This window comes from Apis cerana, linkage group LG6, assembly GCF_029169275.1.
Source record: "Apis cerana isolate GH-2021 linkage group LG6, AcerK_1.0, whole genome shotgun sequence".
Lineage (NCBI taxonomy): Eukaryota > Metazoa > Arthropoda > Insecta > Hymenoptera > Apidae > Apis > Apis cerana.
Window position 1 is genome coordinate 9622018 of NC_083857.1, and position 26848 is coordinate 9648865.

General features: G+C 42.1%; 1 protein-coding gene across 8 annotated transcripts in view; it reads left to right on the forward strand.

Annotated features, from left to right (window-relative positions):
- The window catches only part of LOC107993726 (transcription factor Sox-13), a 188025-nt gene that overhangs the window by 133488 nt on the left and 27689 nt on the right, over positions 1 to 26848 (forward strand). For all 8 annotated transcript variants that reach the window (XM_062076321.1, XM_062076319.1, XM_062076314.1 and 5 more), the window contains 2 exons: positions 5601 to 6341; positions 13786 to 14005. In XM_062076321.1, the coding sequence (XP_061932305.1) occupies positions 5608 to 6341; positions 13786 to 14005 (954 nt within the window). In that variant the 5' untranslated portion in view covers positions 5601 to 5607. The remainder of the gene's footprint in view (positions 1 to 5600; positions 6342 to 13785; positions 14006 to 26848) is intronic.

A 26848-nucleotide genomic window follows, 5' to 3' on the forward strand; every position in this document is an offset into this window, starting at 1 on the left:
ATAATTCAAAATCTGAAATGAAGAAAAAGAAAAGAATTGGAAAATTGGGAAAAATATTGGAAAGCAAGAGGTTGTCAGAGGAGAGTCCTTAATTATGTTATTCTTTTCTAAAAATATGGATTTAAATGACGGCAGTCAGAGATATTTCCTTATCCAAACAAATCACATCTGTTGGCTCGAATAATAGAAATCCTACGAAGAAATGACGAAATTGCGTATAACTATTTTCCTTCCTTTCAGAATGTTTGAAGTAAAAGCATTTCCTGTTCTTAACGAGATAACCTTCGCGATCAAAGTTTCATTCATTGTTGATGCATTCTTACTAATGAGTTCATACGCGCTCTCTTGCTCTTACGTATATACTTAACAGCTACTTTTTTTCTTTTTTTTTTTTGTGTCTTCGCAAAAATACTCGGGATAGATGCGATTTAATTTATTAACGATAAGATTCTTTTTCTCGCTCTGAAAAAAAGAGTTGACGATATAAATAGATAGATCGATTTTATTATTATTTTCCATTTGCGTACAGCATACACAATTTGGAACATTGAACGGTCTATTTGCACTTTTTTAACGCAATGAAATTTTGAAAACAGTGCGGATTTTACGCTGGTCGGTTTTCTTTTACGGATTTAAAAGATTTAAAAGATTTTACTCGGTTTCTCATTGGTTGTACATATTTTGATCGAAAGAAGTCGAATTTCCGTGCCGTTCTTTTTTCTTTTTTTCTTTTTTTTTATTTTCGCGTTTTACTCTCGATCGAAGATAACGAATCGTAATAATCTTAAAAAATTTTCATTTCGTGGCAGAAAATCGATAAGATTAGCAATTTGTTCATTCAACAGTAATTTTTCGTTCATCAAAAATATATACGTATATAACTGATATCATTAATTATGTAATGATTCGGAATTATCGAGTTTGCGATACTCGGTTAAAACTTTATATTTTTACTTTCTTTTTTTTTGAATCGAATATTTAATTTAATCATCGTATGTACGTTTTTTTTTATTATATCTCGCTCTTCGTTTTGCTCTTTGTACATTATTTTATAATTGAATTTTTTTCTTTTCACGTTTTCATTATTATGAATATTATTATTATTATTATTATTATTATTATTACGTGTTTACGTAACTTTTTTTCGTTTAAAACTTCAAAATTTCGAGACGTAATCACAAAGCATCCTGAAATTTCATTCTCTGACGTAGTGCTACGTCTTTTGCTACGTATATCTTATCTGAAGAGGCAAAGGCTAAAACGAAGGATATTCAAACGAACGAATGTATACGTTTACGCAATCGATTCTCCGTTTCAAGAAAAAAAAAAAAAAAAAAGAAAAAGAAAAAAGAGAACCCGACTCTCGTCGAATAAGAATGGCCGCGCCGATCGTACAGAGAATATTTAGAGGTATTCGACTCTAAAAACGGATGATCCGCGTAAAAATAGCGCCTCTCTCGTGTCAAACGCCGTCAAAGTACGCACAAACCGAGAAGAAATTCGGTGTCTGTAACCCTCGATTATCTCGAGTCCGGGATCAATGAGGACATGGACTTTCGACCACAATCTCCTCATCCTAAATCTCCTCACTCCAATCGCTCTAAACTTACTCTAATTAAATCAAGGGGAATAAAAATCGTCCTTATTTATTTACAAAAAGGAAAAATATACGTACGTAAGTACAATATGATTCTCCCTCTTTTTCTCGTTTATGTATAATTATTAATAAACGATTGCAAAAATTATTTTAAATAATTTTATCGCGAATAACTGTTACTATTTCAGTTAGGATTTTGAGAGCGACACACGATGATCCTTTATCCGAGCACATGTGACATTGGCTGCGGCGAACTCGTGAGGAAGCACGTGTTCCCCGTGGCCAATCATCGCACGAGGCTCGTGGCGTGCACGCGTGTTCGTTTCTCGCGAGGAAAAAATTGGCTGTTCACGCGTGCATTCGTTAAACAATGAATTTAACTTGTGGCGTCGATCGATATCCTGTTTGTAAAAAAGTAAAATTGAAAGGAGGAAATAAAATCTTTTGGAAATGGAACGAGAAGGTTTTTTTTTTCTTTATTATATTGGAACGAATTAATTTCCGATATGAATTCTTTGAACAATTCGAATCGGAATCGAAACGTTTATTCTGAAATCGTTGAACAATGTAAAAAAGAGAAAAAAAATCGTTAAAAGATGAAATTATAGACGATGAATTTATATAAAATAATCTGATAATAATTTGAAACGAAGTATTAAATTATGAGTTATTAAATCTTGTTCAGGATTTTAACGATGCATATTGGAAATAAGTGGCGGAGACTAACAATAGATTTCTGCGTTTAGATATATATCTATTGCAGTAAAGATGCTAACATGGTAGCACGAGGTTGAAATAGAATATGCTACAAAGTAAACTATAGTTAGAATGGTGGATTATAAATTCTCACACGATTATGCTAAATATATAGTAATAGTATAATAAAATCTTGAAATATGAAACATAAAATGTAAAGAACAAAATATTATGATTTTCACTTAAATACATTTTAGATATATATTAGATAGAAAAGATTAATACGATATCACAGATAATACCAATTAGCAGACCAAGTATTTTGTGCCTAAATGAAAAATAAATGAATTGTATAATTTTCCAATTTGCAACTTTTTTTTCTTTTCTTCTTTTTTCTTTTTAATCTGAGAAACTGATCTTTGAAATCGCTTCATTTCCGGACATATTCGTGATATTTATACCGTGACTGCTTCCTAAAATCAGATATAATTATATATTATTCTCCTATACACAAAAGACAGATAACATTGCGATTCATAGCTATAATTTTTCTTCCCTTTTTGTTTTTATCTGTAAAAAAAAAGAAGAAGAAGAAGAAGAAGAAATATTTCTGCTCTCGGAAATTTAAGAAATAAGAGAATACATAGAAGAGAAGTAAAAGAATAATATTTCTGTTCTTCTAGAATTCTTCAAATCTATTGCGTCACGATCATTGTAAATTCTATAGAGGCTGATCTTAATTCGATCTATCTTCAATCAGTTTCCGATCTTATTCAATTGTTCCCGCACAATAAAAAAAAATTACACATGTACATATTATTATTTCTATATTATACAAAATATACGAGGATAACAATTAGAAATAAGAATTAGAAAAATTGCAATTACTTCAAAAGCGCTTTATTCCGACTTAATCCCATCCCTCTTCTACTTTAATTGCAATAATTCTCAACTTCAACTGCTATTACAACTCCTCTGTTCATAGTTGAAGCGATGATTGATCGTTTCCAATTCTTCTTTGACACAAATATAAATATTTATTTATCGTTCGATCAAAACGATCGCATCTGGCAGCTCTATGACCCCTAAATCTACGTTTCTCTGAATCAGCAGATTTTTTTCCCCCTTCCTTTTTTTCTTTTTTCAAAGAAACGAAGACTTTCGAACAAAATCTAGCAGCAAGAAATATTATCTCGATATGAAAAAATTACTTTATTTCCATCACGTTGGATCCAAATCACGGATCCACGAATTGGTTGGAACGAAGTGACTCCGATCTCGAATCAAATTTTTCGATAAAAGGCCAATCTGTGGAATATCGTCTGGTGATTTTGGACGCTGCTAAGGCGCTGACCTCGCAACCTCCGCTTCGCCAGAAGACGAAGATAATCGGAGTTCTTCTTCTTCTTCTTCTTCTTCTTCCCCCTTCCCCCTTCTCCGCAACCGATTGATGGATAGAGAGAGCGTGGCGATTACAACACGCGCACACAACAATAATCCACGCTCGATATAATCGCGCTCGATTATTGCGCCTTATGTTCGATTACGTAATCCGTCACAGACCGCCTCTCGGCTAAGGTCGATCGCGAGATTTAGATTTAGATTCGGTAATTTGGAGACGGAAATTGGTGGACTGGCCGGGGCCAAATTAGCGACGGATAGAGTTTAGTTAGACGGTGAATAGGCGCAAGGAGGCGATCTGGAGACCCTTGGACGATGATGTAGGTGTAGGTCTGTCTGTCTTTGAATTGAGTTTAGGGGATGGGTTGGGTGGATGGGTAATAGGGAGCAAGGTATTAGAGATATAAATTGTTTCTGGGATATAGCAGTTTTCTGGATTAATGTTTCTTTAAAAAAAAAAGAATCCGTTTAATCCGTTACATGGCAAAGTGTGAAGAAGATCGGTTTGGAAATTTAACACGATATAATGGAAAACGAAAATAAATTGCACAACAAATAAACTATAATAATCCATTAAGAAAAAGATCTTTTGACTTTGGATTGTTGAAACCTCGTTAAGAAGATACGGTTACAATAAGTGTTGCAATCGTCAGCGTTTGAATTGGACTTGAGAAATAAAAGAGATAAATGATTAATAAATATTAATAACTAAGAAGGGGAATCCTTAAAGCAGTGAGCATCGCCGTCGCTCTTGAAATCGTTAATGTAATGCCTTCCTAAGACAAAGATCGTCCGACTTCTCTCCGATACGTTACACTCACACTCCCGCGGTTGCCATTCTTCCTCCCCTCCCCCTTCGCCCCAGTCTCGAACGAAGAATAGCCTCTCGCGATCGCTTATCGACAACACACGTGATAGCATTACAACCGCGCCGACGGTTACGTTATGAATTATAACGAGATTCGTAACTGCATCCAACAGCCGCAGAGATAAATCCCGACCCGTCGCGCGATGCACTTGCAACTTTGTAATCGTTACGCAACGACACATGGACACAAAATGCTCCAAGATCGAAGCAAAGAAAAGGAACAAAAAAAGAGAGAAAAGGTTCAGCATTGTCGTACTGCACAACAACTCGAACGAATAACATTTCTCTAAAAGAAATATAAAATCCGTGAAAAAAATATATATATACATATATTCGCGCATGCATTTGTGTATGGCAATAGGGTTTCGATACCCGGTGATTTGATATCCGATGAGTTTGCTCGCTTCGAAAAATTTGCATTCGCGTAATCTATAAATAAATCTGGATATTTGATAGTTTCGAATTAATTAAAAAAAAAAAATTCTCATCTTTGCGTAATAAAATATTATCACAGACACGCGGGGACGTGTAACTGTGCTCGTCCACGAGAATATCTTCTCTCTGGCAAGAAAGCGAAGCCACTGCCCCATCACTTAACCGTGTATTTCGTTAAAAACAGTCGAATGTGTAAGCGCTAACGGAGAAAACAAACGAACGTATCGAACGTTTTAAAGGATTGGCTACATTAACTTATATTGACAAAACGTATCCTCGTACTTTACAAGAATTCTACTACTATGTCGACTCAACGAGTCGATCGACTAAGAGGAAATCCCCCCCTCCTTTTTTTATATAATACATGCACGTAGCAAAGAATTCGCGAAAGAACCGTAACAGTTACACAGAGAGATCCTTTTACACTTAAGTAACGTTCGAATTTTTGCACACTCGAATCGCTGAATGACACTGAAATTGTTTCCGGCACACGTCAATCCACGCACATCTCCCCTCCTTTTCGATTCGAAGCGTGTCGTATCTCGCGAGAAAAGAAGAAAAAAAGATATTAATTCTTCTTCTTCCTCTTGTGAATCGTTCCAGATTGAGGATGTCCTCAAAGAGGAAGTCACCACCAACGAAGCTATCGGAGGGCGGGGGCGGCACGGGTACAGTGGCAGGCGCAAACGAGGAGGAGGAGGACACGACCTCGTCGGTGACCGGTGGTCCCGGTGGCGAGGTAGCCGTCGGTGAAGAGGGTCCCACCACCCCCGTCGACATCGAGGACTGTTACCCCCACCAGAGGGGAGGTGACTGCGAGTCGTCCGGCTGCTCGTCGCCGGCGACAACCAGCGAGCCCGATCTCAGGGACTCGCCCTCGCCATCGTCGAATTCCTTGCGGACCAGCAAGCGGCAGAGGATCGTGTTGACGGGGCAGGAGGCTCTTGCCTACCATTATCCCCCCCACCACCACCACCACCACCATCACCATCACCACCACCATCACCACACGAACACATCCTCGTCGTCGGGCGGCGTCGTGGAACCCGCCAGCTCCTCGGAGTGCGGCTCGCCCCCCACACCCTTAACCGTCGACCCCTATTACCCCACCCATCCCCATCACAACAACAACAATAACACCGTGACGCAGAATAACAACAATAACAACAACAACAACGGCGGGAACGCCACCACCGCGACCACCAAGAGATCCATGGACGACGTGCTCAAGAGGTTAACCTTCAAGATGAACAGCGAGTCGCTGTCCCTCCAGGACGACACGAGTAATAACAGGCGGAACAGCCCGCCGCCCACCTCCACGCCGACCGGGCACAACGCGCATTGGTTAGTTTCTTCCTCTCTTTTTTCTTAATTCGATGTTTTATTTGGGGGGAGGCAGATTTTAAAGTTTCGTACATTTGCGCGGAAACGTTAAATTTGTACACTCTCAAGTCGGAGAAGGAGAAAATCTGCGAAAGAAAAGAAAGAAAAAGTGCCACAATGGCGGAAACGGAGAGTCGAGATGTAGCGTTTCGAGAGCAGCTTCACGGATACCGGTATTCCGCCGTTGGAGAAATAAAGTAGGCCCAGCTGTCGCGTATTCGGCTATTTACAGTTTTCCTTTTCTCCGCTTTCTGCCCGCGATAGTGAACGACATTAATTAAACGGCGCCAGGAAGTGGCCGGTCAGCCGGAGGAAATGAGGCCTGGCTCCATTGGCCGAGGCGTTCCTTCCTGTTTTCCCCGAATTCGCGGGATCCGGCTTATTACGACGGCTCGTGTTACGTAATCTCGTTCTAATTAACCGATATTGTCTCTCCAATGCCCTAACCCACTCGTGGCTGGTTGCGATGTTGCAATCGCCACGCCTTTTAATCTCCCGTTGTTTGTTTGCTGTCTTTAATAATGCCTTTAATAAGAACGCTTTACATAACCGGTAAATACGAGTTTTAAAAAATGATCTTCTCTTTTTCTTTAATATCGCTGCGAAACGATTACATTCATCCAACGTTTGAATCGATATATGGTGGAACGGAGATTTTGATGCTCGATGAGATGAATTGATGTTTTTTCGAAAACGAATGTTGAACAGAGTGAATCAGGTTAGGTGGAGATAATTATTTTATGATTGAATTAGGAGGTACGAAGTTAAAGTTTAGGGATCAGTGAGGCTATCTTCTCGATTTTCTAAATCGTGTTGCAAGAAGTTTAACAAAAGTATAAAATAGTATTCGATACTCGACAATAATAAAAAATTGTTAACGAAAGATTTATTTTTATGCTAGGAAAGAGTATTCCCTATATTTTACGCTGAAGTTGTCAATTTTTCGGTTCAATAATATTTTATATAATATTTTTTTCGGCGTGTTTGGCCTTTTGTGCAAAATTTCGAACGTATTAACAACGCAAAATTAAAATAGAATTTTCACCTCGAAATGAAGAGAGGCTCTCGAACGCGCGCAATAGCGGTACAATTTTAAACGTTTGAACGCCATTTTTTTTCTTTTTAATAGATGTATCGACGTATAGATTCTTCCTCCTTTCTTCTTTTTTAATTCTGCGCAGCAACGAGAGCGCACAGTTATTGCTATTCAAACGTAACAAGTGTCGAGCAGAACGTCGTTGATTTCTATTTTTGAAATCTGCTTATCAAAGTTCGATCCTTGAAAGAAAACTATGCACAAAGTACTCGCTCCACTTACTTTAGAAAAATCAATTTTCGATTCGTATCGAAAGAAAATAAGTACTTACTTATTTATGAATCGGAAACAAAATTAGAAAATTAAAATTTTCTATTTATCGTCCTATTGAGACAAAAACAAATTCTGAAAAATTCCAAATCGATCGTTTTATACGAAATCTTTTTCCATCGGGAATATTTAACATAAACGATGGTAAAAAAATATCGAAAATATTCCTTGGTATATTCGCGATTGTTGGACGAGTAAAAGCTGGACAGGTTCGATAGCAACGCCAAGAGTTTAGCAGCGTCTCCATTCTGTATCGACAGCGGTGAATAACAACGCGAGCCGCTTAAATTTGGCCCCGCGAGTGGGCCACAAAAGCGTCCATTGTTCGTGGAACGACAAGATCCACAGATTCCAGTCGTAAACTCGACTCTTCGTTACCGAACCGAGAGATCCATCCGTGAAATACAAAGAGGAGCGTGCGTAAAGGAAGTCGTCGGGAGCGAGGGCCGAGGGCAAAAAAACAAGGGGTCCACAGTGAGAGAGCCTGAAAATATCCGACTTCTCGGCTCCGGGACAAAGAAACGCGTCCATGGAGAGGACGATAAGAAATCGGACGAGTCGACGTTTCATCCTGGACTATGCCTGCGCTCTTCGCCATGCCTCCATCTTCGCGGCGGCCTAAAAAACGAGTTCGAGAGGACCAAGTGTCACTGCTTGATTTTAATGAAACGAATCGAAAGATGGATGGAGGAGGAATCGAACGTCGTTACGCCATCGCTGGTTCAACAAGGGTTGAAGAAAGTTTTTGCTCGTATCTCGTAGGTTTTCCATCGATATTCGATTAGTTCTTTTTCCCAAGCGATTCCTTTAATAATCTTGTGGAATAAATGAGAGATTGATCGATCGATTTAAATTTTTATGCTTTGTCTCGTTGGAGAAGAAAATCTAGTAAAATGTAAAAAAATATACGTAATTTTTGAAAGATTTCACTTGAGAAATTGAGAAGAAATCACTTGCACGTATTATATATACACAAAAAAAAATACCACAAAAATGATATATTCAACGTTCTCTGGTCGATTATTTATAAATCTTATTTATGATTTATAACCTTCTTTTAATTATAAAAGAATCGAATTTAGCAAGATGAATGATAATTCTACAAAAACTGTATCTAATTTGTTTACCTTAACATAAATTACAATTCCTTATCTTTCATTTTTCTTCTTCTTTTTCTTCTTCTTCTTCAACTACAATCAACTTCGTGCAACACGGATCGAAAATGAAAAAAATCTATCTATCTCGCGCAGAGCTATAAGTATAGATACCTGAAAATTATTCGTTCTGTTACAAGGCGGGGGGAAAAGCGGGGGAAAAATCGTGGAGAGAAAGTGAAAAGAGCGAAATTCATCGCGGACACGACGAGAAGGTTGTGTAAGTTATCGCGGACAAAGTCGATATCGCACGGTCACGTAATAATAATTGCTCCGTGTAATCAGTCCCAGAATGAATGAATTGATTCTTTGTATCGGCGCTGAGACGTTTTTCCGTCTCCGTTCAACATCCCCGGGCACAATGTATAATGCAATGCGTCGGGGATACAAAGTGAAGATTATCCCCGCACGTGGCTAATTATGGATCGCAGTCCATCTCGAACGATGATTGCCCCGCTGATCTCAACGTTTCCTTTAAGAAACTTATTGTATACGCACGGTACTTCTTCTGATCGAATCTTCTTTATCGCATAATGTACGAATCAATACGTTTCGCGTTATAAAAGGTATAGTATTTATTAAAACGTTTCTTAATAAACACGGAATTCTGTATACTTATACACGGGGATATATTTATATATGGTTCGATGGAAGGCAAGAAAAATTTTTCCCTTCAAATTATTCTTACTCTCTCGATAAATTGTAGAGAGATCATCTTTGGAATCGTATCGAAGCGCATAAGCCTGCATGTATAAGAAGAACACTTTGCAAGAATTTTCTTGATGCAATTGAATTTGTTGGAGATAAATTCCAATAAAAAAAAAGAAAAAAATAGCATGGATCAACACGGACACCTCGATCGGGGGAGAGGAAAATTGATCGAACTCGTGACGATCCAAAAAGAGACAGAGAATCATCCGCCAAATATTCGTATTCTATAATTTTCGCGTCTCCCCTTCCCCGAGGCGGAAAATCGAAATGATTGAAACAAAACTGTCGAGCGGGATCCTCTCCGACTGGTAACATCTCGACTGGTAACGTGGAAGAATGCGATCCCGGGTGGCGGGTTGTAACCATTGAAAGCGAACCGGTGAACTTGGCAAGCGCGAGGGAGCGGACGGAATCGTGCCAGGCTGGCCGCTGCCCACACGCCGCGTGCTTATCGGGGCCAAAATTCTTCCAAAATTCAGCCAACTGTGCGACAACTCGCACTTACGTGACGTTCAACCCGAGTTTTTGGAACGCGTTCAATTCTGGACGCAACCCCTCCACCCTTGAATAGAAATACACGCTTGTTTTTTAATGATCGGGGGCGAATTGCACATTTCGGATCGATCGATCGCAATGATCCGTCAAGAGTTTTGGTTGATTATTTTTTCTTTTCGCGGGATAATAAAGGAGGCGAATATTGGCAACCTTGAATTTAATTTGCATTTCCTCGTGTTCGAAGAGTTTTGAAATTACCGTTCTCGTTACAGGTCGATTAGCAAGAAAAATATATCGTGTATAGATGTACGGTTGGAACGAGGATGGAGTTGGATGGAATTGGGATTTTGGTTGAATTTTTAATTTATTTATTTATTTTTCGCCTACTTTTTGTTCTCGCTTCGATGAAAATATAGATCGCGTCGTTGCGCGTTAAAAATAGTTATGGTATACGAATTTTTAGGTCGATCGAAGCGAGGATTCTAAAAGGGAAGTGTAGATGATCAATGTTCGTTTGTTCGATAACAAGAGCGTTGCTATTTTGTAATCATTCTCTGCTTAGATACTCGGCAATGGCTTTTCAAACTAAATCAAACAACACTGGCATTATTCGCCGGGCGAAGCGGATCGCAGCTGCTATACCGTGAATCATTAAATCGTGAAAAGAAATGAGAGATTGCCAATAGGCAATAAATTCGTTATACTTCCTTTACAATTTAGCTTCTCTCACATTTGATATTAAATTCAATGGTTAAAGAAAGTTTGAATGAAATAGTGTTATCAAAGTGTGTATATAAAGCTTCGATGTATAAGTGTTTAATAATCAACAAACGGAAGAGAAAAATATAAGATGGAAGGATGGAGACTCACGAAATACATTATATTTATTGAATAACATTATTCAATAATCAAATAAAACTTGATTAATAGTTGAAATGAATGGAACTGTGAGAATATAGAATAACTCACTTCGTAAGATAAGCAGTATCGTACGTGTGTCTAAAATTGTTTAAAATTGAGCACGGATTGACAAAGATAGATTATTAAAATTTATCGAACGACGAAATAGAATGTTCAAATCATTTTAATGCGATAAAAATGGAATACGTAAATGTAATTATAAAATATTATCTTGATAGTATTTTGATATATATGTTTATATATAAATATTAAATCCTTAAAACCGCAAATCGACAAGGGATTCGATTCAACGAAACATAATTTATAAAAGTACGCATATTCTCCACAAATAGCGGCGCGGGTGGAATTAAAACGGGCGCGTTTAAAAAATCCGTACATTATTATTACACGTTCCACTTTTGATACTAATACTCTGCTTGCCAACTTCCACCATACGTGTCGCGCGTTTCCAAACGTTTAAACGATATAAACCGGAGAATACACGTCGTGGATAAATGTATCGTCAATTTCACGCGTCCAAATTCAAAATTACGATTCAACATACGCGTATGAAACAAGAAGAAATACAAGAATACAAGAAGAAGAGTGGAGGAAGAAACAAAATCAAAAAATAATTAATTTTATTCAACTTTCTCTCGTACGATCTACAAATGAGAATAATCCTTCGCTAACGATAACTGATATCGCGTCGTGGCTCCGTCAACTTTTTCAAAATTAATTTTTCCAATCGATGAACGGTGTCGCGGAGCGTAACAACGTCCTGTTGTTTCAAAAAAAAGATTGATCAAAGAGATTTGCGTAAAACGAGATACGTAAACACGAATAATTAGATACAAAATGAGAATTCGTATCGAGAAACGGAGAATATCGAGATATCGGCTACCTAAGGGTCGAAGAGTTCGAATACAATGAAAATACCGCGAACGAAATTAACCTCTCCTCTTATCGTTCATTCAGCTTCGGTGGATGACCTTATTTTTAACCGCGCGTTCGCCAAAAATAACGGTATGTCGCAAAATTGGCGTGACAAAAGGAGCAACACGGGTGATACGGTCTATTTTTGGTGAGCCGGAAAGGCTAAATCCTACGGACTACGTCGAGGGAGGAAGGGAGGGAGGGAGGGAGGGGATGATAATAGGGGCAGAACGAGCCTTTTGTTGCCTGATACCGAGGTCAACAGGCGCGAATAGAATCTTGTAGCCGGCCATCGAGCGTTATTATCGGTCGTGAAAGAAAGCTACGCACAGCGAGGGTCTTTCATATGCCGCGCGAGGATAAAGGGACGTGCCTCTCTTATTTCATGTTCGATCAGCAACGATTCGAACTCGATTCAAAAATTTCGAATATTTCTAAATAAACGCGACGGTTAAATCTTTCGTTCGTTCCCGACTTCGATTACCCGACATCGTGTTTGATATTATATTATTTTTTTGAGTGATAACGGAAGCGAAGTTGTATGCGCGTATATAGCCGCTCGTTTGAAATAAAAATTCAAGATTTAAAGGGTAGATAGATATATCTTGCCACGCGGTAAGAAATACTTAATACAGTCATATTAAGAAAGTTAAACTTATTATGGAAGCTTATATCTTACTATGTTTATTAAATATTCCATATTTTTAATTATACTTTTGAATTTTAAAATTTCTGCCTCGCCTCCGATCGGCGTACACACTTGACGCGCACGTTCATAATTAATTTTGAAATTCCCTCTTCCTCAAAAATCATATCCTATCGTTCTATCATCATTAATCGGAACAGGAAGAAAAAAAACAACAACAGGAAATTTCTCATCCGACAAATTCATCCGCAAACAATAATTAATACATCTGGCAAGACAGAGAGAGAGAGAGAAAAGAAAATCCCCTTTTCATCGTACGAAAAATATATCGCGACCATTCACTCTCCATCTCCGTCCATTCCTGAATTTTCGCCCGGAAGGTTTGAAAACGGTATTTTAAAATTCGACCGTCCCTTTAACCGTTGACCCCGTAAGAAACGCCATGTAACGATACACCGGAGAGGAGAGAAGAGAGAAGCCTCATATTATTGCCCCAGATCCGGAAGCCGCGCTTCTTTCAATCCTCTCTCCCCCTCTCTCGTCCTTATCCTCTCGTTTTCGCGATGTCCTTCACTCCGCATCTCGGTGTATTCTCGTTGGTCGAGCCCATCGCTCCACCACCGGGCTGCGCACAATAGGTCCGGTATCACTTATTCGTGGTCCATTTTCCCCGGTATAAAAGAGGAATGGAACGAGAGCTCCGGGCGTAGACGAGGAGGGCACTTTGGAGGGAGGGGGAAGGGAAGAAACCGGTGCTGCGAAGAGGGACGGAGAGAGAAAGAGGTGGAAACAGAGAGAGAGAGAAGGGGGAGAGGAAGGAGGAGGGGAAGGAGAAGAGCGAGAGCACCCCATCACGGCGGCAAACACTCGGCTACCGTGATTGCGCGGCCGCGACCCTATCTATTATTCACCTGGCTCCCGGCCCTATGTACGCGGACCACTATCCCATTCCAGAGGCTGGAGCCACTGGAAACTCTTGCTCGCACGCGAATAGCCCCGTACGTGGTCGATCTACTAGCTGCTGCCTTCTATTTCTCTCTCTCTTCTCTATGCGGCGTCTCGTTTCCATTCTCCTTCCTTGTCCTTTTTCCCGTGTTTCTCTTTATCTCTTTTTGGAAACGGAAGAGGGGGAAGGGAGAGCCCTCCCTTGGAACGAATAAAGCGTAATTGACCGTGGTCTGACGGTGTGCGTTGCAGCGGAGGCGTCGCCAGCGTGGCGAACAGCGTGCCACCCTCGCCCCCGGCATCTGGCAGGATGCAGAACACGGATGGACAAGTGCAGCAGGATGGCGCGTCGGCCTTGCACAGGGTCTTCTGCGCGGAGAGCTTCGCGGAGAAGGAGCGGAGGCTATCCGAGATGATCCTGCAGCTGCAGCTGCTCAGGGAACAATTGCTGCAACAGCAAGATCAGTCGAAGGTAGGAGATTTTTCTTATTTTATTATTATTATTATTTTTTGGTTCATTTAGAGGCGATATATATTCTATAAAGGGGATAGTTATTTAGTCTATTATCGTGCAGAGTTTAGAGAAATTTAAGGGAAGGGTAAAATTGTTGTAAAACGTACAATGAGAACGGTTATAAACGAGAGAAATTTTCTGATCGAAACAATTCGAAGTCGGTAAATCTTACCTCTACTTTGTCTCTGCTCGAATTCGCGCATTCCGTACCGAAGCTAAAACAAAACCCAAATGCGTATCCTGTTCTTTGAATGTCGAACGACGACACTTCTCGCGCGCTTACCTGTTTCGAACGGATCGATTTTACGCGGGTCATGGATCTCGGCATCAGCCGCCACGGTCTGGGATTATTTTCGGCTTATAATCGAGGCCAGCAGAGAAATTGATTGTCTGAGACACACAAGTTTGGCAAAGCTAATATCACCGATACAAAATTCAAACGACACTCATGATGGGTTAACGATGCTCGCGTATTACGCGAGATTTATCGATCGGGGACGAAGAAAGAGGAGGAGGGGGGGACGAGCCCTCTAAATTTACGTATTGGCGGGCACAGGATTTGCCGAGAGAATCGGAAAAGTGGCTATCAATAGCCGATAATTTGTCTCGTACTATTAAGCCGTTCCACGATCCAACTCGCCTCCGGTGTTACACGCTGACATTTATTTCTCGCTTCGGGACCCGTTAATCCTTCGCTGATCGATCTAACGTATCGTTCCGGCCGGGCACTCGACTCGTTCGCTACCAACGGGCTATTTAATTAGCATAACCAACGTGTTGTCGATGAAAATCGTGAGAGTTGTTGCCGCGTTAGACGTTCGTGTTCAAAAATAATAAGGATAAGTTATTGGGCGGGTGGGGAGAGTTAAGTGGAATAAATCGTAGCCGTTTTGAAACGAGACGAATGAGAAATGTTGTCGCGCGATGACGATAAGCACGAATACGATTGGTTGTCGAAATTGGTTGGCCGCCACACGGTCGAGGATATCGAAATGCGATGAAACTTATATAGTATATGATTGAAATGGCCGATACGAGGGCGTGCGGAAATTATTGAGGCGATAAAGTGAATCGTGTTCTTTGATATTATCGCGGTAATAGAAGTCAACGTTTGTCAAAGTTTGTAACGGATGCCCACGTCCTGTCCACGGTCAGACACGTTTCGATTTATTAAAATTATTCTTAATTTCGATAAATCGTTCCCGCGACATATGCGAAATAGGATCGAAAAAGATATCTTTTTTCTTTTTTTTTTTTATTGCTATTATCGTAGTTGTCCAATATCTTGAGATGGGATTAAAATTAAAAAAATTCTCTTATCGAATTGATAAATGGTACGAATTTCAAAGAGTATAAAAATTATGATTCGTCGGTAAGAAAAAGATCATGATTAACGTAACGGAACAAACATGATAGTTACAAATGAATATACCTTGTCTAATAATATGCCTTGCTTTACATCTAAAAAAAAAAAAAAAAGAAAGAAAAAAAGAAAAGAGAAAGAAAAGAAAAAAGTCACTGACTCGTTTCTACCCTGTTCCGAGGTTAAACAAATATACAAGTTGCGTTACAAGTTGGTCCAATTAAATCTTAGAAAGCGATCGTGTAATTAAATTTAATTATATTCTCTTACTGTTTCGCTAAACGGGATTATTAGCCTCGCGCGACGTGGAAGGATGGACACGTTTCAGTGAACCACTAACGAAAGAACGAACCGATAAGAATCGGTTGGGGATATTTTTAACAACGATTCGCGTGCAGTTGTGGGTTTAATCAGTAATTATATAGACTATTGCGATATCGGGAGTGAAATCGCTGCCAGTAAAATTAAATTTGAAGAAAGAAAAAAAAAATGAAAAGAATTTTGTTACCTTAATGAATAGGAAGGGTGTATTAATCATTGTTTTGGATTATGTCCTGAACCGGGATTTATTTATCACCTTCGTGATAATAAAATTTGGGAAAATTTTAAGAGACGAGAATTTTCTTTACCATTCTTTTCGAAGAGATATTACTCGTATTTAATTTCCAATATTTTTAAGAAACGCTCGCGTGAAAGTTGCGGGATATATCCGAGATGAACTTCGAATGAAATTTTCCCCCTTTTATACATCGCCCAGAATATTACGTTTTTATTCTAAAAAAAAAAGATATATATTATATTACGTAAATAAACCTAGATAATTTTCATTTCTCTTTAATGTGTAAAATAAAATAAGCATGCAGCTTCGATGGAAAAAAAAAACTTCTTTAAGCATAAAAGAAATAATGTAGACGTAGCAATCTGTATAAACTGTCTGACGCATAATCGAGTGATCATTTCAACGATTTTTTTTTTCTTAATAAAGGAAGTTAAAAAATAATGTGCATAATTATATAAATAGATCGCAATATCAGAATAGAATGATCGTCAATTATGCTAATGTATTTATATTATTCTTCGATAATGCACGTTATTTTTCATTGGAAAATCCTACGTTCGAACGAACCTCAATAAAATCTCTTACTTACGAACTCTCGTAAGTATCTCGTTGCATCGCTATATCCACGATACATCTTTACACCTTTCTTACACGTATCCACGTACGATTTTAATTTTTAAAATCGTAATCGCAACCGATACATTCGCAGTTACTAGTCACACGCTGAAATCCTCACGTTCCTCGGCTCGAATCGTAGCCAGAATTCGCTATTCATCCATCACGAAGAAGAACAGAGTCGCACGATCTCGCATCGTCATCGCGCCAACGTCATCGAGGACGTGAAATTCTCGAGGACAATGCTCGATTCGATCGGCCGGATAGGATCCTATCGACGATGACTAGATTGCCCATCCGCGACCCGAAAAGCCCGTGGGTCATCGCGTGGAAGCGAGGTAACAGCTCGCGGGAGAAACAGCGGCGAGAAACCTGTCTGCCCGCAAAAATGCGAGCGCGTGCAGATAATACCCGACAGTATTACCGTTATTATGCCAGTCATTTACGTGTTGCACACGCACGCACGCACGCCCTCCCCCCTCGCCCCCCTAAATTCACCCCGAGGCGGGACGATGAACACGCTTTTAAGCAAACACGCTCGCTGTGTGGTGCGGCCTGGTCTCCACTGGATTACCTGGAACGCTCTCACGTGGGATCACGCTGGAAGCGTGTCGGGAGAGTTGGGTTGATGGGCAGTGACACCGGGGTCGATGATAGATTTTCAATTGACGGTTGTGGCCTGGGGAGAGGTGGAAGGGGAGAGGAGATGATAAGGCTTCTTCGTTACTCGTTGATGACGTTAATGACGGCCATCCGGTGAATCGATCGCGAGTAGATTGGATCTCCCTTCCCTTCGTTTTTTTTATTCCTCTTCCCCGCTTTTGGTCGATTTTCTTCTCGGCCGTGTAATCAGCGGAATCGATTCTTAAATCGATTTAACGCGATGATCTCTGTTCTGTTTTGGAGATGTAGATTTCTCCGCCGCTTTCCACGAACCGGTGTTTGGTAAAGAAACAAACAAGGAAATGGAAGGAAAGGAAACGGTAATTATTAGCGCATTATGTATAATTTAATGATTAGTATCCAACCATTATCCAATTTTTTCTTTTCTTCTTCCTCTTCCTCTTCTTTTCTTCCATTCTTCTAAATAAGCATCGCTGAAAAATCTCTCCCTGGAACAAATTTTTTCCCCTTTTTTTTCTCGATAATCCCAGAATTATCGAAAGAAGCTCGACGAGACGGAGAGGAAGAGGCGTCGAGGCATCCTGGAAACCGCGCGTCGCAGTTGGCCCGGGGCGGCGTCGCCACGCTCGCTCTGGTCCTCCGCTTGGCGTTGCGTCGCGGCGCTCTTCGCAAGGGTGGAGAACGTTTTCTCGTCGGCCATTTCATCGGCACCGAGTGAAAACGCGTTTGTCGGCGGCGTTTGCGCAGGCAGCCGCCCGCCTCGAGAGTTGGCCGACGTTAAAACGGAAGTGCGACCGTGAAGGAAAGGTGGTGAGGAGAGGAGGTTGGTGTTGGGTCGCGGAGTTGGGTGGCGGGTCGAAAACAGGGGGAGGGGACCGAGATGGCACGAAACGAGTGCACGGTGGTAGGAAAGAATGAGATGCCAAGGAGAGAGAGAAAGAGAGAAAGAGAGAGACGGACGCAGAAGAGAGAGAGAGAGAGGACGTAGGAGGAAGGCGGTAGTCTGAGCGTTCTCCTCCTCTCGGATCCCGGAGGGCGTATAGTAATGTTCGAGTTGGCAGACTCGGGGTCGAGTGGGGATCTCCCTCTCCTCTGTTCCCCTCTCTTGCTCTCTCTTCCCCTCGCTCTCTCTCTTCCTCCCTCCCTCTCCTCCTCTCTCTCTCTCTCACCTTTCCACCTGTTATGCGACTCTCCTGTGCCATGCTGCATCGGCAGCACAGGTGTGCGGCCACGTAGGTACTCGAAAGCGCACACCACCTTCCCAACGGCTACACCTTTCGACCTTTCTCTTCCTTCTCTCCCAACCTACACACGCTCTTCCCCTCTCTCTCTCGCTATGTATCCTCCTCGACTCCTTTCCACAGGAGGTCTCCTCTTCCTTTCCTTTTCTTCTCTTTTCTTCCTCGCCCTTCCCTTCCCCTCGCGTTAAGAATTCCCTGTCTCGCTTCCCCTTGACAAGCCCTCTTATTCTCCCTCTCTCTCGTTCGGGGAACAGGGAGAACGGAGCGATCGGAGCGTGGGCGGCGAGAGCACTTCTCGTTCCTCTTCCCGGAGGCGCCTCCGTGGACCTACCTTTGCCCGTACACCTGTGCAGGAGCATATTGTCACGCCCAGTGGCTCGGGCGTGCGGACAAGGTGCACCGCTCCCGACGATCGCTACTCTTTTATTTACAACCCCCTACGACTCGCTCGCCCAAATGACGCGCGCGACCCTTTGCAATATATATGTGTGTGTATGGATTGGAACAAAGATGCGGTGCACGTTTATGCACGTTTAAGCTTTCATGGGATGGGAGGAGAAGTGGGGGAGAGGGTGTGACTCGGAGAAATAGGTGGATTATATTGTATTTATGGATAGAATTTATATTTGACAGGTTTTATAAGGTTTTTCAATGGTATTTTTTAGAAATTGGATTCGAAATTGAGGTAATTACGTGGGCAAAGATTACGTTGGTTGATTGGGGGATATATTATATAGCGGATGCGAGGATTGATCGAATATCACGTTTTCTTTCGATCTTTTAATGTAAACGGAATTGTGAATCGATTGTGAATAAATGAATAAATGAATAAGTGACGAATGCGAAGAGTCGAGTGACATTAAGTATATTTATCAATGAAGGATCTATAATAATATCGTATAAAAACGTATTAGACTGGTATTATATATATATATTGGATATCTAATTTTTATATTAAAACGAGTTTTTTATTTTTAAACGTTGTTTTCTTGTAAATAGTTTTAGGAAAAAAAGCTGCGAATCGAGGATAATTATCCTCGCGAAGTAATTTCCTGTGAAATACTTCTCTGTCTACGTTTCAGTGGATAAAATTCAAAATACCAATAATCCCTTTTATGCCAACGAAAAACCTTATTTCTCAGGAACGGTAAGTTTAAAAAAAAAGAAGAAAAAATACCGAGAAATATAGTATCCCATTATAATATTCTAGAATTAATTTACATCTCACGTTCGAGTCGTTATCGTACACCTATCCAAAAAGTACAAACCGGTGCAGATTCTTATCGTTCCCGGTGAACCTGTTAAGACCGCTAGAACTACCAAACCTGCCGTCAAATCGACAAGTTTCAGATCTTACGCGTTTTCAATCATTGAAGACACGCAGATGCTCTTAACAAAACAAACAGTGACTTTTATTGGAATAGAAACATAATTATATACCCAATCTAATCTATTTTCATATAGTGTATTCGGATCAACGAATTTGGCAATTCTCTCCATTTATAAATATTCTCATTCTGGGAAAGGTGGAATCTTTGAATCTTTAAGGATGGAAGCGGTTCAGCCGGTGATGACGGTTCAGAACGCGTCCTCGATAAGGATACTCGAAACGACGCGATTCATTCATAGGTGTTCTCATTCAACAATCTCGCGACCTATCTTCTTACAAAAGAAGATCCGGTCGGACACGTACGACCTTCCTCGTATACCGATATTTGATGACTCTCCACGAAATTGCGGCAGGTGAGCGTGAAATTTCTGCAGCGCCATCCGAACGTTCCGTCTGGCACTATCAGCGGTTAAAATTGAATTCTTCAAACTCGCAATTTTTTTCTGCCATTTTTTTTTATTTTCTTTTCTTCCTTTTTTTTTTACAAAAACACATGACACGTTCGTGCAATAGAAATTTTGTTCGTTTTGTATAAATTAGCAGCGTTGTTTGATCGCATTCAAGAAGTAGAATAAAAAGAATTCGTAATTTTTGCTCGTTTGTTTGAATCGCGTTTATATAAGAATATTTCGATAATTTTTGGTAAAATTTGACTCGATATATTGCGCGTGAATTATAAGTATTATATTTTAATCTTTAATATCTCGAGCCATTAAATTATTCCATTTATTATTTTAAACGAAACGCGATTCAATTTTATTATATAATTTTATTATAAAAATTCATAGAAATTAAAAAAAAAAAAAGGATAAACCGCTTCGAAAACCGTCCATGTGTAATTTGTGCGAAGCATTCGCATAGGCTATTCTCGTTATTATTTCGCCTCGAAAAGTTGAGCACTTAGTCGGGGAATAAATGCGATTAATACACGATAGTCGTTGAATCGAATAATCTTGAATGAATTAACGGACTAGAATATTCATCCGATAACTAAAAAAAAAAAAAAAAAACCCCATTTGATATCCATTATAAATTTCGCCTTTACCCTTACACCAATTCCTAATCCAAAAAAAAAAAAAAAGAAATCATCGCAGACACGGCGAACCTTTCGAAACTAATTGAAAAAAAGAAAAATAATCACCCTCTTCCATTATCGCGCTCCAAAAAACAAAAAAAAACAAAAATGAAACCCAATCCCTCGGAGTCTGGAGTAGGCAAAGAAAAGGTGGTCGGACATCACGGCGCATTTCCGTTCCGTTATTACACGCTGCAGCGTAATCTACAAAGACGGGCGGGAATCATGAACGAGAACGGGAAAACAAACGCGAGATGCGCACGTACGTACTGGGAGAAAAAGAGAGATGGAGAGAAGCTCGATCCACGATATACAAGCTGCGAATGCCGGGTTAGAATCGTGGAACAAGAGGGGGAGATGGGAGGGGGGGGGGTGTATGGCGTGCGGTGTTTGGCCGGTCAACGAGAGAGGCCAGGGGCGCTTGTGCGTATGTCCATACGTTTGTCCATTTGCGTATCGGTCGGCGCTTTATGGGAATTAGCGGCGTATTGTGGGTCGCCGGTGGGCGGTCTGTGTGCACCGGTGCACGAGAAGCGTCCACGGGAACGGCCACCACTCCCGGTGGCCGCCGACGGGAGGTTTGCAGCGGCGCATACACCCGTGGGGGATGACGATCGGGAGGGGGAGGGGGAGCGGGTGGGGGAGGAGGACGGCTGTGTCGGCGGATAGGTTGGAAAGGGAGAGGAAGCGCGTAGACGCGCGGAGGAACGAGGACAAAACGGGGGTAAAACAGAGGCGTCCGGGAATGGGGATGATTCTCCATCTCTCCCCCTCCTTCCTTTCCTCCTTCCTTTCCCTTTCTGCTCTATTCTCTTTCTCTCTCTGTCCATCTCTCTGCCTCTGTCTTTGTGTATATGGGTGTTTGTATCGCTGTTTGTCAATATACGAGCGATATGATCACCAAGTATAATCACCGGCGGACCGGAGAGCGTCGAGCTCTCTGTCAATAGAATGCTACTTTGTGATCCCCGGACCCCGCCACCCTTCCGACCGCTTATATATTGTATCAAACGTATCCGCGCGTTTCCGCTTCTCTCTCTCTCTCTCTCCCTCCCTCTCTCTCTCTGGAAAATGCCGCCGCTCGTGAAATCCGTATCGACCGACAATACAACGTTCGCGGGACGCCGTTGGTCAGCCGCGCAAAAATGCTCTATCCCTACCATGTATGCCACATCTCACGGGATATCCACCACTGTTCTGGTAATATCGAACAAAACCGCCCCCTCCTTCTCTCTCCGGGGGTGGCGCGTTTTTTGTTCTCCGCCAATATGGTGATTCGTCGTCTCGTCCTTTATCATCGATATATATATATATATATATAGCTCTATCGGAATCGATGTTCGAACAGAAAGCTCCGCTATCTTGATATTTCCTTTGTTTTCGGATTTTCCCATTGTTTTAATGGATGAATGGGACGCGCACGGGGCTCTTTGATGCCGTGGATTTTCCAATACGCGGTGGATTACGTTTGACGCGTGCACGTGGATGTAATTTTTGTAGTGCAATTGAATCGGTGAAGGGGTTCGGGTCGATTCGATAGATGGAGCAGCGCGTTTCGCGCTGTTTATAATAGTTTTTTTCACGAGGATGAAAGGGAACTGAAAAAAGAAAGTTTTTTCACAGTTTTATATTCGCGATTGAACGATAATGCTTTTTCATCGAACCTCGTAAGAATCGAGAAGACAATAGGGAAAAAAAAGAAAGAAAGGAAAACAGAAGCGTAAGAAGCATTCGTTTCCCGGAAACAAAATGGCATTCGTGTCTGTTCTAGGGGCCAGCGAAGCGTACGTCATCGCGTGATTTCGTATCTTGAATTCGTCGCGTGCGGCATGTCGCCTAAACGGGGGCTAAACGAACGTACCCGTTCATTTTTTCCTCTCCCAGTATGCAGTCCTCCTCCTCCTCTTCCTCCTCTTCCTCCTCTTCCGCGCTCTTTTTTCCCGCGCTTATCCGACTCACCAAGCCTCTCTCTTCCAGATAGGGACGCTCCTCTCTCTCTCTCTCTCTGTCTCTCGCGGAAAGAAGAGGGAACCGGGTTGGTTGACAGAAGAGAGGGTTGGCTGTCGTGCTCGACTCGACGTGTATCTTTTCGAGCGATCAAAGAATTATCGCAGTGGAGCGGCAACCCGACGGTGTTTGCCGTTTGATCGCGAGGCAACGATGCGTGAGTTTGCGCGTTACCTGCCGCGGGAGACGAGCAAACCGCTCCGCTCGGCTCCGCTCCGCTCCGCTCTGCTCTGTGCCGTACGAATGAGCGCGCGGGCACAGTGTGTATATCACGAGCGGGTAACGCGTTAACGCATTTTAACCCGAGCCTACACCGACTACGTTTCTTCTCGGTCCTCTTCTCTCTTTTCTTCTCTCTGCCCTCTCCCTCCTCGATCCTCCCCCTCTCCCGTCCCCTCCACCCGACCCCTCCTCCTCTCTTTGTATCTCCTTTGCACCGTATCGCGGCTCTCTCCACTCGTCCTCCTCCTCCACCTCGCGTTCCACCCTCTGGCCACCCTTTTGCCAGGCTCATACATCGAATATCTCTTGCAGAGGACCGAGGTCGGGTCCGCTGCCCTCGTCATGTCGTACTAATGCATGTAATTGCAACTAACCTCATTAAACCCGCCGACTGATGCCACTCGCTCAAATTGCGCCCCCGCTCCCCCCTCCCCTCCCTATATCCCGCGTCTGTCGCGTTCGCTCCTTTCCACAATTTATATCCCCCAACTCTCCCACCGCCGGATGTCTCTCTGTTTCGACCGACTCTTCGTTTCGTTATATCCCGCCGCTTCTCTCCACGATTCTCTTCCATGTTTTTATCCCCTGCCTTTTCCTCTCCCTCCCTGTCGTTTTATCCTGTCTGCGTTTCAGCGTTTCTGTTTGCTTCCCTCTCCTCACTCTTTCCCCCTCTCCTGGAAACCGAGAATTCGAACATTCGAACATATGACCGTACTTGGCTGACTTTCGGTTCCTCGTGGATAGTTGTACTCGTTTGTTCATTTCCGTCAATCTTCTGGAATCTCTTTCAATTTTCCTCGACGATCCATTTCGGAGGAGACGTTTCGATTCGAGAAGATGTTCGAGAAGATTCTACGTAATTCCTGTGTTATGCACATTTTAACGGATTAAACGAATCGCCTTTTAATTAGCGATTCCGTTTGGCATTAATATATATATATATAGTTACACCGAGTTAGTTTAGTCTTTGCAAGTGTAAACACGGTATAATATATTTATAATAGAAATGTAACGACGCGTTAAAACCGGAGGATTTCCCGTTAAATAAATGATCAAGAAGATAACTAAGCTGTGCGAGTTAAAGCTCAGCATTCCGAATAACAGGCTAATTTCTTACGTAAACATATATTAATTATTATTTAACACTACGTTTCAACTATTACCTGCTCCTTATAATTCCTTATAATTTTATCCCGACTTGAGTTAAAACTTGAGTCAAGCCGACACGCGGTATCCAAAATGTCCAAGTTAATAACACTCAGTATATAGAAACAAACCCCCTCGCGAAAGTTGGATTTTAAGATAAAAATGATTCGCAATCGCAAAACGAAAACACGAAGGAAGAAAACGATTCCGCTCCCGTCGCCCTCCTTGTTTTCACGTGTAAATCGAACGCAGCCACATTCCTACATCCTCCTCCCCTATCCCCCCCGAATATCTCTTCTCTAAATAACACTCGCGTACGCAAACACTCGTAGAATGGTCGAGCGAACACCGGGAACGACCTGTGCCCGACGCGTTTTAATCGCGGGGCGATATCGGGAGGTGGCTACCCCCATGAAATAGAGTTACTGCTTGAAAAACGGTGTACGTATTGATCCGGCACGTAGGCCGCCCCCCGGAAGGAGGGGAGGGGGAGGGGGAGGGTATCACTTGTAAAATGTACCGAGTCAATTTCGAACATTACGAAACCCAATATATCGGCCGCGAATATTGAAACCGATATACGCGCGCACACACGCGCGCGTGCGTGCGTGTGTATTGGCCGGGGCGAAATCTGGCGAGCGTCGAGCGCTCGAATTCCCGTCATCGTTCCCTATTCAAAAGCCTCGATCGAATTACTTCTGCGGCCCGTAACCCGTTCATTCTCCGGCCTGGATGCCTCGCCGATACGCGGGGAGGGGGCGCGCGTCGTGTCGCGTCCACGTTTCCGTGGAGCTGGCTCCGGGAGCGGAAGTGGCGATTTCGGCTTTCGGCTCACGCAAACGCCGACGTTGCAATTGATGCCCGGTCACGTAGATTTATTTCATTAGCCCTCCCTTTCTGAACGCGGTAATAGATGATATATATAGTAATCGGGCTGTTCGCCGATGCGTGGAGAGGAGAAAGTAGAGGCTCGGAGGCTTTCCCATGCTCCGTTTGCGGGGTTTTATGGAAATCGAAATCGAAAGGTTAATTTTATTTCGACGATTCGTCGTGAACAAAATTCGCTCAAGATCTCCCACCGAATATATCATTATGCGTAACTTCCTCTTGATATTCGTGGAAATTCGAACGATTATTCGAAGAGAATCAATCGAGTTAATTTTCTTTCGGAAGATCTATCGAGGAAAAGCTCGAAAATGTGAGTAATATTGTATTCCGGATGGAGTTTCTCGTTTCCCTTTGACACGCGTATTATTATTTATATACGCTGGTATGTATACATACGAGTGTTCCTAATCGCGAGGTGGGAGGAGGACGTTTCCGGCGGGGCCACGTACAGCGTTAATTACAAAACACTTATGTCGAACGGACGTCTTAACGCGTGGAAGGTGGAGGAGGAGGTTCCGCTTGTGTTAAGGGTGAAGGCGTCGCCAGTAGTGCATGCACGACGACGTCGTCTGGACCACTTGGCGCTCGCATTACGGACCCCTTTCTACTTGGTACTCTTCCTTCCGTTGAAGGAAGGCAGCCAGCTTCCTCCTTCAACCACCGCATCCGATTTTCTGGAGGAAGAAAATGAACTCTCATATAATTATTTTCCTCATTAACATTGTAGCCCATTGTTCCGACCTCGGTGAGAGAGAGGCATAGTCTTGCGCCGCGCGGTATTTTAATTACATTCCTATGTGCACCCAGGCCTCAACTCAAAGGCGATCGTTCCGCCATTGTACTCTCTCGCGTACTTTCTTCCCTTCTTTATTTCCTCCTCTCTACCCTCCAAACCGCCGCGGAATCATCCGATAATAATTTTTTGTTGTCTCGTTAAGAGACAATCCTTTATCCCTTCTCCTCCTCTCTCTCTCTCTCTCTCTCTCTCTCCACGAATCATTTCTCGTTGGAGAGAATGAGCAATGAATCGATCTTTCTAGAACTGAAGAATAATAATACGATGGATATTTTAATCGGAAGAATGTTAATAGCTTTCAATTTTATCACGTAGTCGTCGAGAATATAATTACAAAGGTGCAAGAAAGTGATAATAATAATATGCGTGCAACGATCGAAAAAGAAGAAATGACGATGAAACTCGATCGCCCGTTAAAATTCGCGAATAAAAATTCTCTCGAGGGAATGCCAACTGTCAGACGCATCTTTTTGATCAGGATCGCGTACCGGTGGTAATGAATTCTTTGATACACCGTATTAAGCCCCGGGCGAGGCTGTTAATTTCGACGGGTGCACATTCTTCCAAGTGACTCCTTAGATCGTTAGCATTCGAATACGCGTCAAAAATAATAACACGGCCTTTAAGCTAAATTACACGTGCTTCCAATTACGAGTATTATTCACGCACGATACTCCGCGCCTCTCCTTCTCGCACCCGTTCCCGACCATTCAACGAAACGAAACGAAACGAAACGAGCACGGGCCCAAGGATTTTATAATTTTTCCCAGGAAAAGTATGTTTCGTCTGTCACGCTCTTAATTATCGACTCTATCCTGATAAACAAACTATTAAACAACACCGACCGTGTGCGAGGTGAAAAAGAAAAAACAAGA